General features: G+C 42.0%; 1 protein-coding gene across 4 annotated transcripts in view; it reads right to left on the minus strand.

Moving 5' to 3' along the window:
- Positions 1 to 12,209, minus strand: part of WDR59 (WD repeat domain 59) — a 65,377-nt gene extending 53,168 nt beyond the window's left edge. For all 4 annotated transcript variants that reach the window (XR_001137358.1, XM_012641556.1, XM_012641555.1 and 1 more), the window contains exons 1-3: positions 12,046 to 12,209; positions 3,922 to 3,971; positions 981 to 1,116 (exon numbers count right to left, since the gene is read on the minus strand). Coding sequence is in view for 3 of the 4 variants with exons in the window: in XM_012641556.1 (XP_012497010.1) it covers positions 981 to 1,116; positions 3,922 to 3,971; positions 12,046 to 12,099 (240 nt within the window). In the remaining variant the exon portion in view is untranslated. The remainder of the gene's footprint in view (positions 1 to 980; positions 1,117 to 3,921; positions 3,972 to 12,045) is intronic.
- Between the last annotated feature and the right edge of the window lie 1,238 nt (positions 12,210 to 13,447).

Raw genomic sequence — 13,447 nt, forward strand, 5'->3', positions numbered from 1 at the left:
AAAAAAAAAGGGGGGGAAATGGATCAGAAGAAACTAAAACTACAATAGGAAAAAGGAAGAAAAACAAAAATCTCTATCAAAGAACATTTCATTTAGAAACAACAAAACAGCAAAGGCTCCCTAAATATCATGAGTTTATGAAACACACTGAAAGTGAATGAAGATTACTAATAGACTGAGAACAAGTTAATAGACTGAGGCCATTTAATAGTTTCTGAACTGACAGATATAACAGATTTTCATTTTAGCTCAAAGACAGTCAGATGTATAAGCTCTAAGATTTTTATCCTGAAATGCCAGTTTCCAAATCTAAATAGGTAAGGTTCTTGTGAAAAGGTTTAGATCTCTAATTGTTCTGGGAGAATGGCATGATTATACAGAATCTGGAGAAAGATACCAGAGATAATCTAGTCCAGAATCTTTTTGAGTAATGAATCCCTCAAAAAACCTAATAAAATCTATGCATTTTTTCTCTGGAAAAACTCACCTATAAACAGGCACATAAAATTTGAGGGGGTTAACAAATCTAATGAATCCCAATTAAAGTAGAATCCCTTGCTTTGAGCACAAGGGTATAGCGAGTCTTCTGATTCCTTCAAAAGTGAAGGTCAATCCAGACCAGCTCCCCAGTTACTGTCCTTAGAATGTCTTTCAAAGTCATCTGCCATTTGGCCACTGGCTAGGTACACTGCTGCTGATGAAAATAGGTTCTCACCACACACAGAAATGGGGGCATCTGCCTGTTTCCTTTTCAAAATCTGGATTCAGTGTCTAGAAATACAAGGCCTGACAACAATGGGACCAGGAAACATTTCCACCTGGATTTAATCTGTAACTTGCCTCTGTCGAAGAGAACCATCCAAACCTCTTTTCCAACTGAGCAATAAGGACTGCATTCTCTTCTCTACACATGACATGGACCTGCCAATCCCAGATGACACATTTAAAAGCATTCTCCTATATTCCTTGAATGAACTCACCGAAGCTGCAAAATAGTATGCAAAGCTGTCATGAGGATTCCACTGCACAGCTCCAATGTCCCATTTGCTCTGGCGAGAGATCTTTCGGTGACCTTCAAAAGGGGCATCTAGATTAACGATGTATAGGAATCTGCGTCTAGGAAAACGACATCAACATTATAACAATATAACAAAATGACAGCATTCGCATGAAGATAGAAAAGCACATTTGGCATTGCATACGGTTTGCAAGCAGTGCTCTAAAAAACCCCAGATTAGATGACATTTATCTACTCTGAAAGGCATACAAGTGACAAAAGTAACTCAAGCTGGCTGTTAGGCAAAAGCAGGCAGTATCCCTATGACAGTCTACCTCCAGAGATGGCCTTCCCTACCATATCTATCCATGAGAGCCTGACCTCTTCCCCTGGATTCAGCTCCACCCTGCCCCTCTCCCGGCCTTTCCCAGTCCCCCTAGGATTAATAACTAGTATTAATTAACTCCACATTATCCCCATTGCATGGTTTGCATTTATCTTTGTAGCAGGACTACTAATGTTAAGGCGCTAGTCCTGATTTAACTAAGTGTTTAGAATATGGACCATGTCTTCAATATCTCTGTATGCCATACCTCTTCTGTCCCCAGCCCTTGGGCCGCAGCCTGGTACTGGTAAGTGGCTTGTTAGGAACTGGGCCGCATCACCACCTGATCTTCACCTCCCCCATCCTCCCCACCCTGTCCGTGGAAAAACTGTCTTCCACAAAATTTAGAAACCAGGCTACACAGCAGGAGGTGAGCAGTGGGCAAGCCAGTGAAGCTCCACCTGTATTCACAGCTGCTCCCTATCGCTCGCATCACCGCCTGAGCTCCATACACACACCCCCACCCCCATCTGTGGAAAAATTGTCTTCCATGAAACCAGTCCCTGGTGCCAAAAAGGTTGGGGACTGCTGCCCCATCTAACTAGGCACAGTGCTCTGCACTCAACAAATGTGTGTTAAATTAAACACATCACTTACCACTAAGTCAGAATCCTACAGAAAATCTCAAATTCCCCTGCAAGCTGACTACCTGGTGAAGGAAACTAAATTAAATCTATCAGGAGGGGAAATCATAACCAAAAAATGGAGTAATAATGAAAATAACATATTAAGTGCCAATATTGTTCAAGGTGACAGCAATATAAAGGATCCGAAAACAGAGATGTTCTATGTTCACCTATTTTCTTTTTATTTTAAGTAAAAAAACCCTTGTGTGAATCAACATCTCTCTAGCTATCAACTACTGCTTTTTCACTAGAGACCACTCCAAGCCCCTGGATAAGAATGAGGATAGGAAGGTTCAAAAATGAAGAAAAAGATTAATAGTCTCTGCTCAGAAGAGCTAGGAGATGGCATGTGAAACCCTAGGTGGTAGCTAGCACCCTAAGGAGGGAAGGTTGAGAGAAAAGAAAAGCCTAGGGAAGATACAATTTCACAGAACTTCGGGGACTTCTAGAAAGTTAGTGTAGAACAAAGATCTAGAACCTCTGGCCTCCTCCAAAGGAATCACCTGATCCCATGATGGCGGCTGGCGTCTTCCCAGTAGAAAGAAAAACAGTACAAGGCTACAAGATACATCTACGGGGCGTGTATCAGTAGGAGAGTCCAGAGACCTCACAGAGCAAATGTAATAACAGCAGAAAGTGGGCACTTAAGGGCAAACAAGCCTGACTGAACGTATGTGTTTATCTTCATTCCCCGCAATGACCCACCAAACTAAGAGCAATAAAAAAAGACAAAAACCCACAAAGAAAACGAGAGAGGAAATGAAAAGCAGATGGACAAATGGTAATTGATTTAGAGTAAAGAAAGCTAAATAAAGCCCGAGTGCCTATAGAGGGAGGTGGATGAGAAGCCTTATAATGCTACTCGACTTTTTAAACTATGTACAGGTATTGCCTTGATTTTAAAAAGATACTTTAAAAATGAGTAGGAAATTAATAACATAATACACCAAAAACCATTGATTTGTACACTTTAAATGAGTGAACTGTATGGTATGTTAATTATATCTCAATAAAGGTGTTTTTTAAAAAGTGAGTAGGGAACTAGAGACGGGAAGGAGAAATACCAATTTTTCCTTACCTATGCACCCAATATGATGCAAGAAAATGGTATCAATACTTGTCTCTGGGGAAGGAGGTCAGAGGTAGGAAGGAAAATTACTTTTCATCGTATATCCTTTTGAACTATTTATGTTTGCCATGTAGTGTGCTTTTTGTTAAAAGGTAAATTAAAACACAATTTCAAAATAAAATAATGAAACTAATAGAAAAGCAAATCTTTGCACTGATTTGTAAATGGGTTAATAAACAGCAAAGTTGAAGAAAATACAGGTGAATTTGAGAAGTAGGGGTTGTAATCCAGAGCAACGTGAAGGGAAGGGGGACCCCAACCACTAAATGTTATCCCACTGGTACAATGTTAGGGATATTAGCAAAGGCAGAGATGGCCCTTCATTACCAGAATCTTAAACACTTTTGAGCTAGAGGACACTAGAGAAAATATGTGGCTCAATTCCTTCATGAAGAAATTGAATTCCTTCATAAGAAATCCAAGGTCCAGTTAGGCCAACTGAATAAATGTCGAAGGCATCATCAGTAGTGGATTACCTTAATCCTAGTAGCTATCTGACCATACCAGACTGCATCCTTGAAGAGTCTGCATAATAAACAGAAAACTGTAATTTCAAGACAAAGCTACCAGTCACTAAAATTTCAAAGGAATTTGATTGCTTACGTGTTTGGACAGAGACAAAATAAACTGCAAATAATCTACACGAGTACCCCTGAGGTCACTAGGATATCAGAACTAAACTCTATGATCATAATCCTTAAATATATTTTCCAAGTTCCTGGAAACTTGATGTGCAGTTTCTTCCCCAGAAATCATGGCAGACAAACTCTGAAAGCTCACTTACCCAGAAAGCACTGCATGCTGCCCAAGACAGTCCACAGACATTGCAGTTGCCTATGAGAGAGAACACAGATTCAGTCCTGCCAGCAAACCCAGATCCGGGTAGAGAAGGCTCTTCTTCTTCTCATCTCTCAGGTAGTCCCCGGCTAGCAAGTATCATTAATTCTCTACAGAGGATACTGTTTTGTGATTTTTTTTGAGAGACAGGGTCTCACTCTGTTACCCAGAGCTGGAGTGCAGTGAGTGGCAAGATCACAGTTCACTGTAACCTCAAACTCCTAGGCTTAAGTGATTCTCCCACCTCAGCCTCCCAAGCAGCTGGGACTACAGGTCTGTACCACCATGCCCAGCAATTTTTTTTTTTTTTAAAGATGGGGTCTCTCTGTGTTGCCCAGGCTGGTTTCAAACTCCTGGCCTCAAGCAATCCTCCCACCTCGGTTTCCCGAAGTGTTGGAATTACGGGTGTGGGCCACCACCCAGCCTATAATGGATACTTCCATCCCTTCTAGTTTCATAGTCACTTTATTTTTAATTTTTTTAAAGACAGGGTCTTGCTATGTTACCAAGGCTGGTCCCAAACTCCTGGTCTCAAGGGAATCCTCTCACCTCCGCCTCTAAGTACACATTCACTTTTGACAATAGGGCAGTTGCCCCCCACACCAGGACTATACACAGCCAGGCTGGCACATTCTAAATTGAGGAGACAGAAATCCTGGAGCCCCCGGGGAGTCTGACTAGCTCAGAGAAAACAGCAGCTACCATGCACAAAAAGCCTCTTCCGAGGGAAACCTAACCTGGGACATCCTCCTCCAACACACACATACAAGATACCCATGCCTTTCCAAAGGGCATGGACTCCTCCTCAAGCCATATGGCAGCTGACAATATTCACACACCATCCCTGCTGAATCCAAGGTCATATGCTTGTTATTGAGATGCCCAGTTCACATTCAATCTGAAGTTTCTAGCTCATGTTGCTAGTTTCCATTTTCCAGGTCTCCCAAGTCCTAGGGAGCATCACCATTTTATGATCCAATGTCTGATTCCCCAAAAAGACTGCACTGAGTCCAAAGAATCTGCATCCAGGCCAAAGTACAAGGCTGATTAAACCTGGCAGTTATAGCCCTAAATTCTTTTATCTGGACAAGTTCAAATCCTGCTGCATTCTCATGGCATCATCATCAAACATTTTGTGCCACTGTTTGGTTACCGAATGCTCTAAGTTCATTCCAAGAGAAAATCTATTTTGTACATTCTGCCACAATCGCAAATCACAAATGGTAAACAGAAATTCTTTCTCTCACCTTCACTGACCTTATTAAGAGGTTTCTCACACTTGTCCACCCTCAAAAAAAAAAAAAAATCATAGGTGATATTGGGGACAAGAGGCCAGAGTACTCTCACTGGAGGCTGAAAAGTGATTAATATACATCCTTCATTGCACTTACAGTCCTGAGCAGAGAAAAGCCCAGCTGGAAAAGCAGGCAGTGAAATGAGATACCATTTCCAGAACTCCTCTGTGCAACTTATAGATTAATGGTATGAAAGAGGCCAAGATGGTTCCACCAACAAGGTCAGTGTAATCTTTCTGGAGGGTATGTGGTAGACAGAACCCTAAGATGGGCCCCAAGATTCTGGGCCAGTGGTGTATATACACCTTCTCCCTGCTACTCAACACTAATCAAACAATAATCTAGGTACTGCTGTGAAGGGATTTTATAAATGTAATTAAGGTCCCAAATCAGTTGACCTTAAGATAGAGACCTGAAACAACCCGTGTCCACTCATGGACGAATGGGTAAACCAAATGTATTAAAGACATACAATGGAATATGATTCAGCCTTAAAAGGGAAGGAAATTCTGATCCATGCTACAACATGGATAAAACTTGGAAACATTATGCTAAGTACACCAGACACAAAAGGACAAATTTTGTATAACTCTACCTAACAAAGGCAAATTCATAGAAACAGAAAGTTTAGGCTAGAGGTTGCCAGGGGCACGGGAAAGTAGAGAATAGGGAGTTACTGTTTATGGGTACAGAGCTTCTATTTGGATTGATGAAATGTTCAGGGGATAGGAAGGATTGAGAGACCTAATCTCACTGGCCTTTTAAATCTAGGGTCCAGAGGTCAGAGACAGGAAGTCAGAGACTGAAAAGGTGAGAGATTCAACATGAAGAAGATTCTCCAGTTCTGGCTGTAAAGATGGAGGGGACCACACGACAAGGACCTGAAAGTGGTCTCTGGGAGTTAACAGCAACCCCTAAATAACAACCAGCAAGAAAACAGAGATCTCTGTCCCACAACGCCTAAGAACTGAATTTTGCCAACAACCTAAACAAACCTGTAAGTAGACTCTTCCTAAGTCAAGTCTCCTGATACGAATATAGCTGGCTGACAGACACCCTGATTTCAGCCTGTGAGATGCTGAACAAAGAAATCAGCCATGCAGTGCCTGGACTTCTGACCTAGGGAACTGTGAATTACTAAATGGGTGTTATTTTGAGCTGCTAAATTTGTGGTGCACACTGATAGAATACTAATAAAGTGTGATCTGGAAATAGGATAAAAAAGTTATGCCCTTTGGCTCAATAATTCCACCTCCAGAATACAGCAAAAGTTTTATGCACAGAGCTGCTTATTTCATGTTATCTACAAGTAAATAATGCATATTTATGCAATGGGATATTCTGGAAGCATTCAGAAATGACATGAAAAATGCATTAGTCAAAACTGCAAATAAAGTATCATAACTCATTGTATCAGGGGAAGTTATTTAAAAAAAGAAAAACCACAACCAGAGTACTACTCAGCCAAAAGAAACATGGTGAACTAGCACTTCTTGTATTATCCTGGATGGAGTTGGAGCCCATTCTGCTAAGTGAAGTATCACAAGAATGGAAAAACAAGCACCTCATGTACTCACCATTAAATTGGTATTAATTGATCAACATTTATGTGCACACATGGAAGCTTAGAAAGGAAGTAACTTGCCCAAGATCACATGGTAGATTGGTGGCATAACCTTGACACATTCTAGCAGCAAACTCATAACCTCTTTGCTATACTGTGTTCTTCCCCATTCATCACTGCATCTCTATATTAAATTTTCTAGAAAACATATAACTCAGTGTTCACATCTTCATAGTCACTTCCACCAAAAACAGCCCTACTATGTCCCTCCATCTCTATAGTTTTCAAAATAAACATTAAGTGAAACTAGAAAAACAGGAATCAAAGCCGGATTGCTCCAGAAAAATACACAGACTATTAACTATTTATAACTTTGCTCTCTGCTCTTGGCTAAAGAATTTGCCGAGTTGGTTTTTTGTTTTTGTTTTTGTGTTTTATTTCGGTTTTTATTAGCACGAAACATAGTCCTCAATCTTTATCTTTCTGAAAGAGTTGTTAAGCTCTACTATATGCCAGGCGCTTTGGATATAGCAGTGAACAAAACAGAATTTCTAGTCCACATCAAGCTATCATACTTATACTTTACTAATAAGTCAACAACCATTAGGTCAGCAGAGAGTATGCTTTCTGCTGAGATGCCTCATTTTCAATTTCAAGGTAGCAGAAAAAAAGAAAATATTGGAGAATATCTTTATGAACCTAGGATATGGAAATTTTTCTTTAAAAGACTGAAAAAGCACAATCCATAAATTTAACTGCATTAAAATGAAACTTCTGTTCATCAAAAGATACCACATAGCTGGGCACAGTGGCACATGCCTAGAGTCCCAGTTTTGGGAGGCTGAGGCGGGAGGATCACTTGAGGCCAGGAGATCAAGGCAGCAGTGTGCCTGACTGTGCTTGTGAATAGCCACTGCACTCCAGCCTGGGCAACACAGTGAGACCCCGACTCTAAAAATAAAATAAATAAAATAACAATAACAACAACAACAAAAAGATACCATAAAGACAATGAAAAGACAAGCCACAACCTGGGAGAATATATTTACAACCTATGTAACCAATATAGAATTAGAATCTAGAATAATTTTTACACTCTTTTTAATCTATAAGAAAGATGACTCAATTAAAAAAGGACACAAGACACAAATAGGTATTGGGGTTAATAATAATCAATATTGGTCCATTAATTTTGAAAAATGTGCCATACTAGTGTAAGATGTTAATAACAAGAGAAACTGGGTACGAGGTATATGGAAACTCTCTGTACTATCCTCTCAATTTCTCTGTAGGTCTATTTTTTTCTATAAAACTATTCTAAAATAAAAGTTTAAGAACTGTGAAAACCATTCTGGGAGGCTTAGGTGGAAGGATTGCTTGAGCCCGGGAGTTTGAGGTTGTAGTGAGCTATGATGACGCCACTGCACTCTAGCCCAGGCAACAGAGTGAGATCCTGTCTCAAAAAAGAAAACCAAAAAGAACTCTGAAAACCTAAATACTTTTTTCCTAATTCCTGTTAAATTCCTGTTAGGCGGAAAGAGTAAATAAATTGTGAGTGAGGGGAAATGTGATACAAGAAATGACTGGAGAGGCGGGAAGAGACTCGTACACAAAATCATCCAAAATAAAGGATTATATTTTATTCTAGGAATAATAGAATGTCACTGAAGGATTTTCATCAAGAGAGGGATAAAACAAATTTATGTTTAAAAAATCACCTTGAGGCCAGGTGCAGTGGCTCATGCCTATAAATCCTAGCACTTCAGGAGGCCAAGGTGGGAGGATCACTCGAGCCCAGGAGTTCCAAACCAGCCTGGGCAACATAGTGAGACTCCATCTATACCAAAAAAAAAAAAAAAATCACCTTGATACGTATAGCAGCTTGCCTCATAATCATCAAAAACTGGAAACAATCTAAATATCCACAAACAGGTGAATGAATACACAAATTGTGGTCTATCTATACAATGGAATACTACTCAGCAACAAAAAGGAATGGGCAGACTGGTATATTCAACAACGTGAATGAGACTCCAAAAGCACCAGGCTAAGCAAAAGGAACCAGACTCAAAAGGCTACACATTGCATGATTCCATCTGTTACAGAAATCACATCAGCAGCAACTAGTGAAAGGAAGGAGACTGAGTACACAGGGCCACGAGGGAACTGTTTGGAGCGATGGAAATGTTTTGCATCTTAATTGTGGTGGTGGTCATATGACTATATACATTTGTCAAAACCCAACAAATTATACACTTAAAGGGTAAATTTGATTGTACATTAATTATACCTCAATAAACCTGGATTTTTTTTAAAAAATCACTCAAGCTGTGTGAAGGATGGATTGGAAGGGGGCAAAAGATGGGGTGTGAGAAGAGCTGTCCCAGAGTATGTTCAGCTGTTCTGGACATACAGAGTTTGAGATCTTGCACTGATTCCGAAGTGGAGACATTAAGCAGGCAGCTGCTACGAGTCTGCAGTTCCTGTCTTCATCACAAATGTCATACACTGCAGCATTTTTGCACATACTGTTGAGTTAGAGACTTGTGACTGCACATTCTGCCACATTATCTTTTCTTGACAGTGGAAACTATATAATCTCCACCCTTCTCAATACTCTGAACTGCACTTTCCAATAGCATAGCCACTAGCCACAGGGCTCACGCTTGTAATCCTAGCACTCTGGGAGGCCGAAGAGGGAGGATCGCTTAAGCCCAGGAGTTTAAGACCAGCCTGAACAAGAGTGAGATCCCGTCTCTACCAAAAAAAAGACAAGAAAAAATTAGCTGGGCATGGTGGTGTGCACCTGTAGTCCCAGCTACTCGGGAGGCTGGGGCAGGAGGATCACTTGAGCCCAGGCATTTGAGGTTGCAGTGAGCTATGATGACTCCACTGCACTCCAGCCAGGGTGAGAGAGTGAGACTCTGTCTTAAATAAATAAATTAAAATTAAAAAACAATATCTCAGTCATACTAGCCCCATTTCCATCACTGAAAATCCTACAGGATGGTGTTGCTCTAGAAGATCACTTCTAAGCTTTCTTCTAGTGTTAACACTTACTGATTGTAGGGATCACTTCAGAGTAGTTGCCAAGCAGCACAGGTTCTTCACTATTAATCGGTGACCGTAATATCTCAAAGCATTGTTTTATAAAGTAAATAACACTTGTATAAACTATAAATACCCTTCAGGATGGGGTTTTCCCCTGAAAAAATCTAAAAGCTTTAATTTTTAAAACTTATTTCTTAAGAGATGTGGAGTGTTTTGAAGTTTACCATTCTGGCCTTCCTTTTCAGAACGGCAATATGGCAAGTTTTAAGTTTTTCGTTCTACATTAATAAATTAGTTAATAAAATGGGTTCCTGCTCCTCCAAATCATCAGAAGCAACGACGAAACCATGCTAACTCAAAGATACACACCCCTATAAATAGAAAAATCAGAAAGAAAAACTCCCACAAAGCATTTAAATTACCCAATTTACTTTGTTCCCTTACTATGACAACTGCTGATGAGGTTTAATTACTTGCTGCTACTTCATGGCATCCTAATATATGTGTCAGCACCCTCTCTGCAGTTCTCTTCAATTACATCTTTATAAAGAAGTAGGGGTGAGACTACCTGGGTTTCCGTGAGAATTAAAGCGTTTGCAGATTAGTAGCTTTCAAATTAGCAGGCTTAGAGGCACAATACAAGATTCTGTTCTGTCCTAGTCCCCAGTGAAAGCAATTAACAACAAGGGTAACAGGAATATGATTCCTTTTCCCTAGGAGTCTGGCGCCTCCCTAGGGAGAGCAGGCCTCACAGAGACTCCATGCTGACAGTGCCAAGTGCTTCCGAATCTTTAATCCAAATGCCGCTGCTCAAATTCTCCATAGCGGCTACTTATTACAGGGCACCACAGAGCAAATTCATTCATCTTTATTGCCAAAGATGGGATAGAGTTTTAAGGAAAGAAGAAACACCCCACCTGCTTATTGTAATCCAGATTTCCCTCAGTATAAATCACCTGAGTATCAACACAGTGCCTGGCACAGTGTGTACTTGGTAAGAACTCAATAAATCCTTGTTGAATAAAATGAGCGAGTAAACATCTGGTACACAGAAGGTATTGAGTAAATATGTGTTGAATAAATAAAGAGAATCACTGAGACACTGTCCTAGATGCTGAGGACAGAGGGACATGATGTTTATTGTGGAATGACTGTATGGCAGGTTCAGAGCTACCCACTATGAGGAAAGTGGTGTAATGAGCTGACCAAGGGCCCTGGGATCGAAGCCTGAATCCAAACCCCAATGCCACTGGCCACATTACGGGAGGCCTCAGCAAAGTTACTGGGATCAGTCAAAAAGGGATCTGTTTCCCCTTTCGGAAAAAAGGAATACCACCTACTTATCCTGCATAGTTCTTTCATGAAGTAGAAAAAGAAAATATAGATAATTCGCTTAGCACAAGGCCCGGCATATGGAAGACATGGTATAGAAAAATGGTAAAAAACCCTAGGAAGGGCCAACGTTTCTTGAGATTTATCATGTGCCCGTCACTGTGCCATACATTCTAAACATATGACCACATAAAATTCTCACGCCGATCCTGTCAGGTAAGTACGATGATCTCCCTTCTGTAGGTGGGAAAATACGTTTGGTGAGTGTTGACAGCTTAAGGGCTGCGACAGAATTCGAACTTGGGCAACACAGGCAGTGTACCCTCCTATCCGCTACGCAATATTTTCCATTACTATAGCGTCAGGAACAACTTAATTGCTCAGGCGCTTTGCAAACACTACTGCACTGAACCCACCCACAAAATCCTGGGAGGCAAGGGTAAGTCCACGTCGCTGAGGCTCAGAGAAGTTCTGCGACTCGTCCGAAGTCACCAAGCGCAACTCCGGGCCTCGGGGAGCGGACACCTCCTCGCTCACCACCCTGGTCGTGGGATGCGAACACTCACTGGCGCGCAATCTCTGCTTCAGTGTCCCAAGGAGGATCCCACTCCCCGTACCCCCGTGTGGAACCCCTAAACCCCGTCCGTGCCCTCCCCAACTGCCCCCCAACGGTCATCAAGAGACTCCGTGCTCCCGGTCACCCCCTTGCCCACCTCCCCAGACCCGGCTGGGGGTCTCCCGGTAGCCTACCCGACTGAAGTAGCAGCGTGGGGGAAGGGAAGCGGGGAGGGCGCATACCCAGACGGCTCCATTCGGCCCCCCAGCTCACCTGGGAGTCGCGAAACTCCACCACTACGTTCTCACTGCTCCATCGGGCCGCCATCTCCCCAGCCCGGCTGCTGAGGCCCCAAGACGTCGCCCTCCCACCCCAAGACCCGCGTCCCTCAGCTCCGTGAGCCCCACACAGCCCGCGAATCAGCCCTGACACTCCCCGTCCCCCACCTTCCGCTTGACCGCAAACCATTGGCTGACCCAAACACAGGCTCCGCCCCTTCTTCCGGGCTTCTCCAATTGCGGCACCGAGCCTGCCAAAACCAGGCACTCCCCCTCTCGCTGTCGTCACTTAGTTGCGTCTCCCACGCTCCCTCGCGGCTGTGGACACGCCCCTGCCGCAAGCTCTGCCTGGAGTTGTAGTCCAAGGTCGAGCTGCGCGTGGGTGACCCGGGAGGTGCTCGCAGGTTAGGGTTTGGCCAACTGGAGGCGCCTGTTGTACTCGCTTTTTCCTCGCTGGTGTCGCTGCCATTCGCCCACACCCTGTCTGCAAACCAAAACCTGATGTTCATGCAAGCCCAAGATACCTCTTCTGATGCCCGACATCAAGATACTGAAAAGTGTGAATGCGCTATTGTTTCATACAATACGGCAGCGCCTCCAAAAGTGTTCAGGGACTCTTGGAGGTCTCCGCGACCCTTCCAGGGGGTCTCCAAAGCCAAAAAAATTTCATAATCATACTAAGAAGTTATTTTCACATTCTTTCTCTCGCCAGTGTGCAGTGGAGTTTTCTAGAGGCTACAGGATAACGTCTTGCAACAGTCCCAAGGTAGACATGGATATGAGAATCCAACTGTTTTCTAACAAGCTAAACACTAAAGAGATTTGCTACGCTGCTTGCTGGAATTTTGTTGTTTTGGAACATATGGTTATTATTTTTCATCTAAAAGTGTATTATTAATGTGAATTAATATTTAAATGAAATTATGAATATTTTTTTAAATTCTCAATTTTAATTTCCAATAGTTACCATCAATACATATAGCCCACATAAAAGCTTTTGGGGGTCTTCAAAAATTTTTAAGAGTGTAAAGAGATTCTGAGATCAAATAGTTTGAGGGCCGGTCTGAAAAAAGTGGTGTTTACAACTAATTGATCAAAACCAGTTACAGATTTCTTTGTTCCTTCTCTAATTCCACTGCTTCACTTGACTAGCCTTAAAAAAAAAAGTTTGAGAACCACTGTGCTAGCATGGTGGGTGGTGATAAAGTTTCCTCTTCAATCCCATTCTCTTAAATCCTGGCTTAACTGGTTTAGCTTCAGTTTCACTGCAGAAGTGGAAATTACTTAACTCATTTGCATGTTGTAAAGAACCAAGCACACAGCCTGGGATGTAGTCAATGCTTCAGTATAAACTACTATTAATGTTGTTAATATTATCACTATTTGTCTGTGTAAGT

This window comes from Propithecus coquereli, unplaced genomic scaffold, assembly GCF_000956105.1.
Source record: "Propithecus coquereli isolate 6110/MARCELLA unplaced genomic scaffold, Pcoq_1.0 Scaffold165, whole genome shotgun sequence".
Lineage (NCBI taxonomy): Eukaryota > Metazoa > Chordata > Mammalia > Primates > Indriidae > Propithecus > Propithecus coquereli.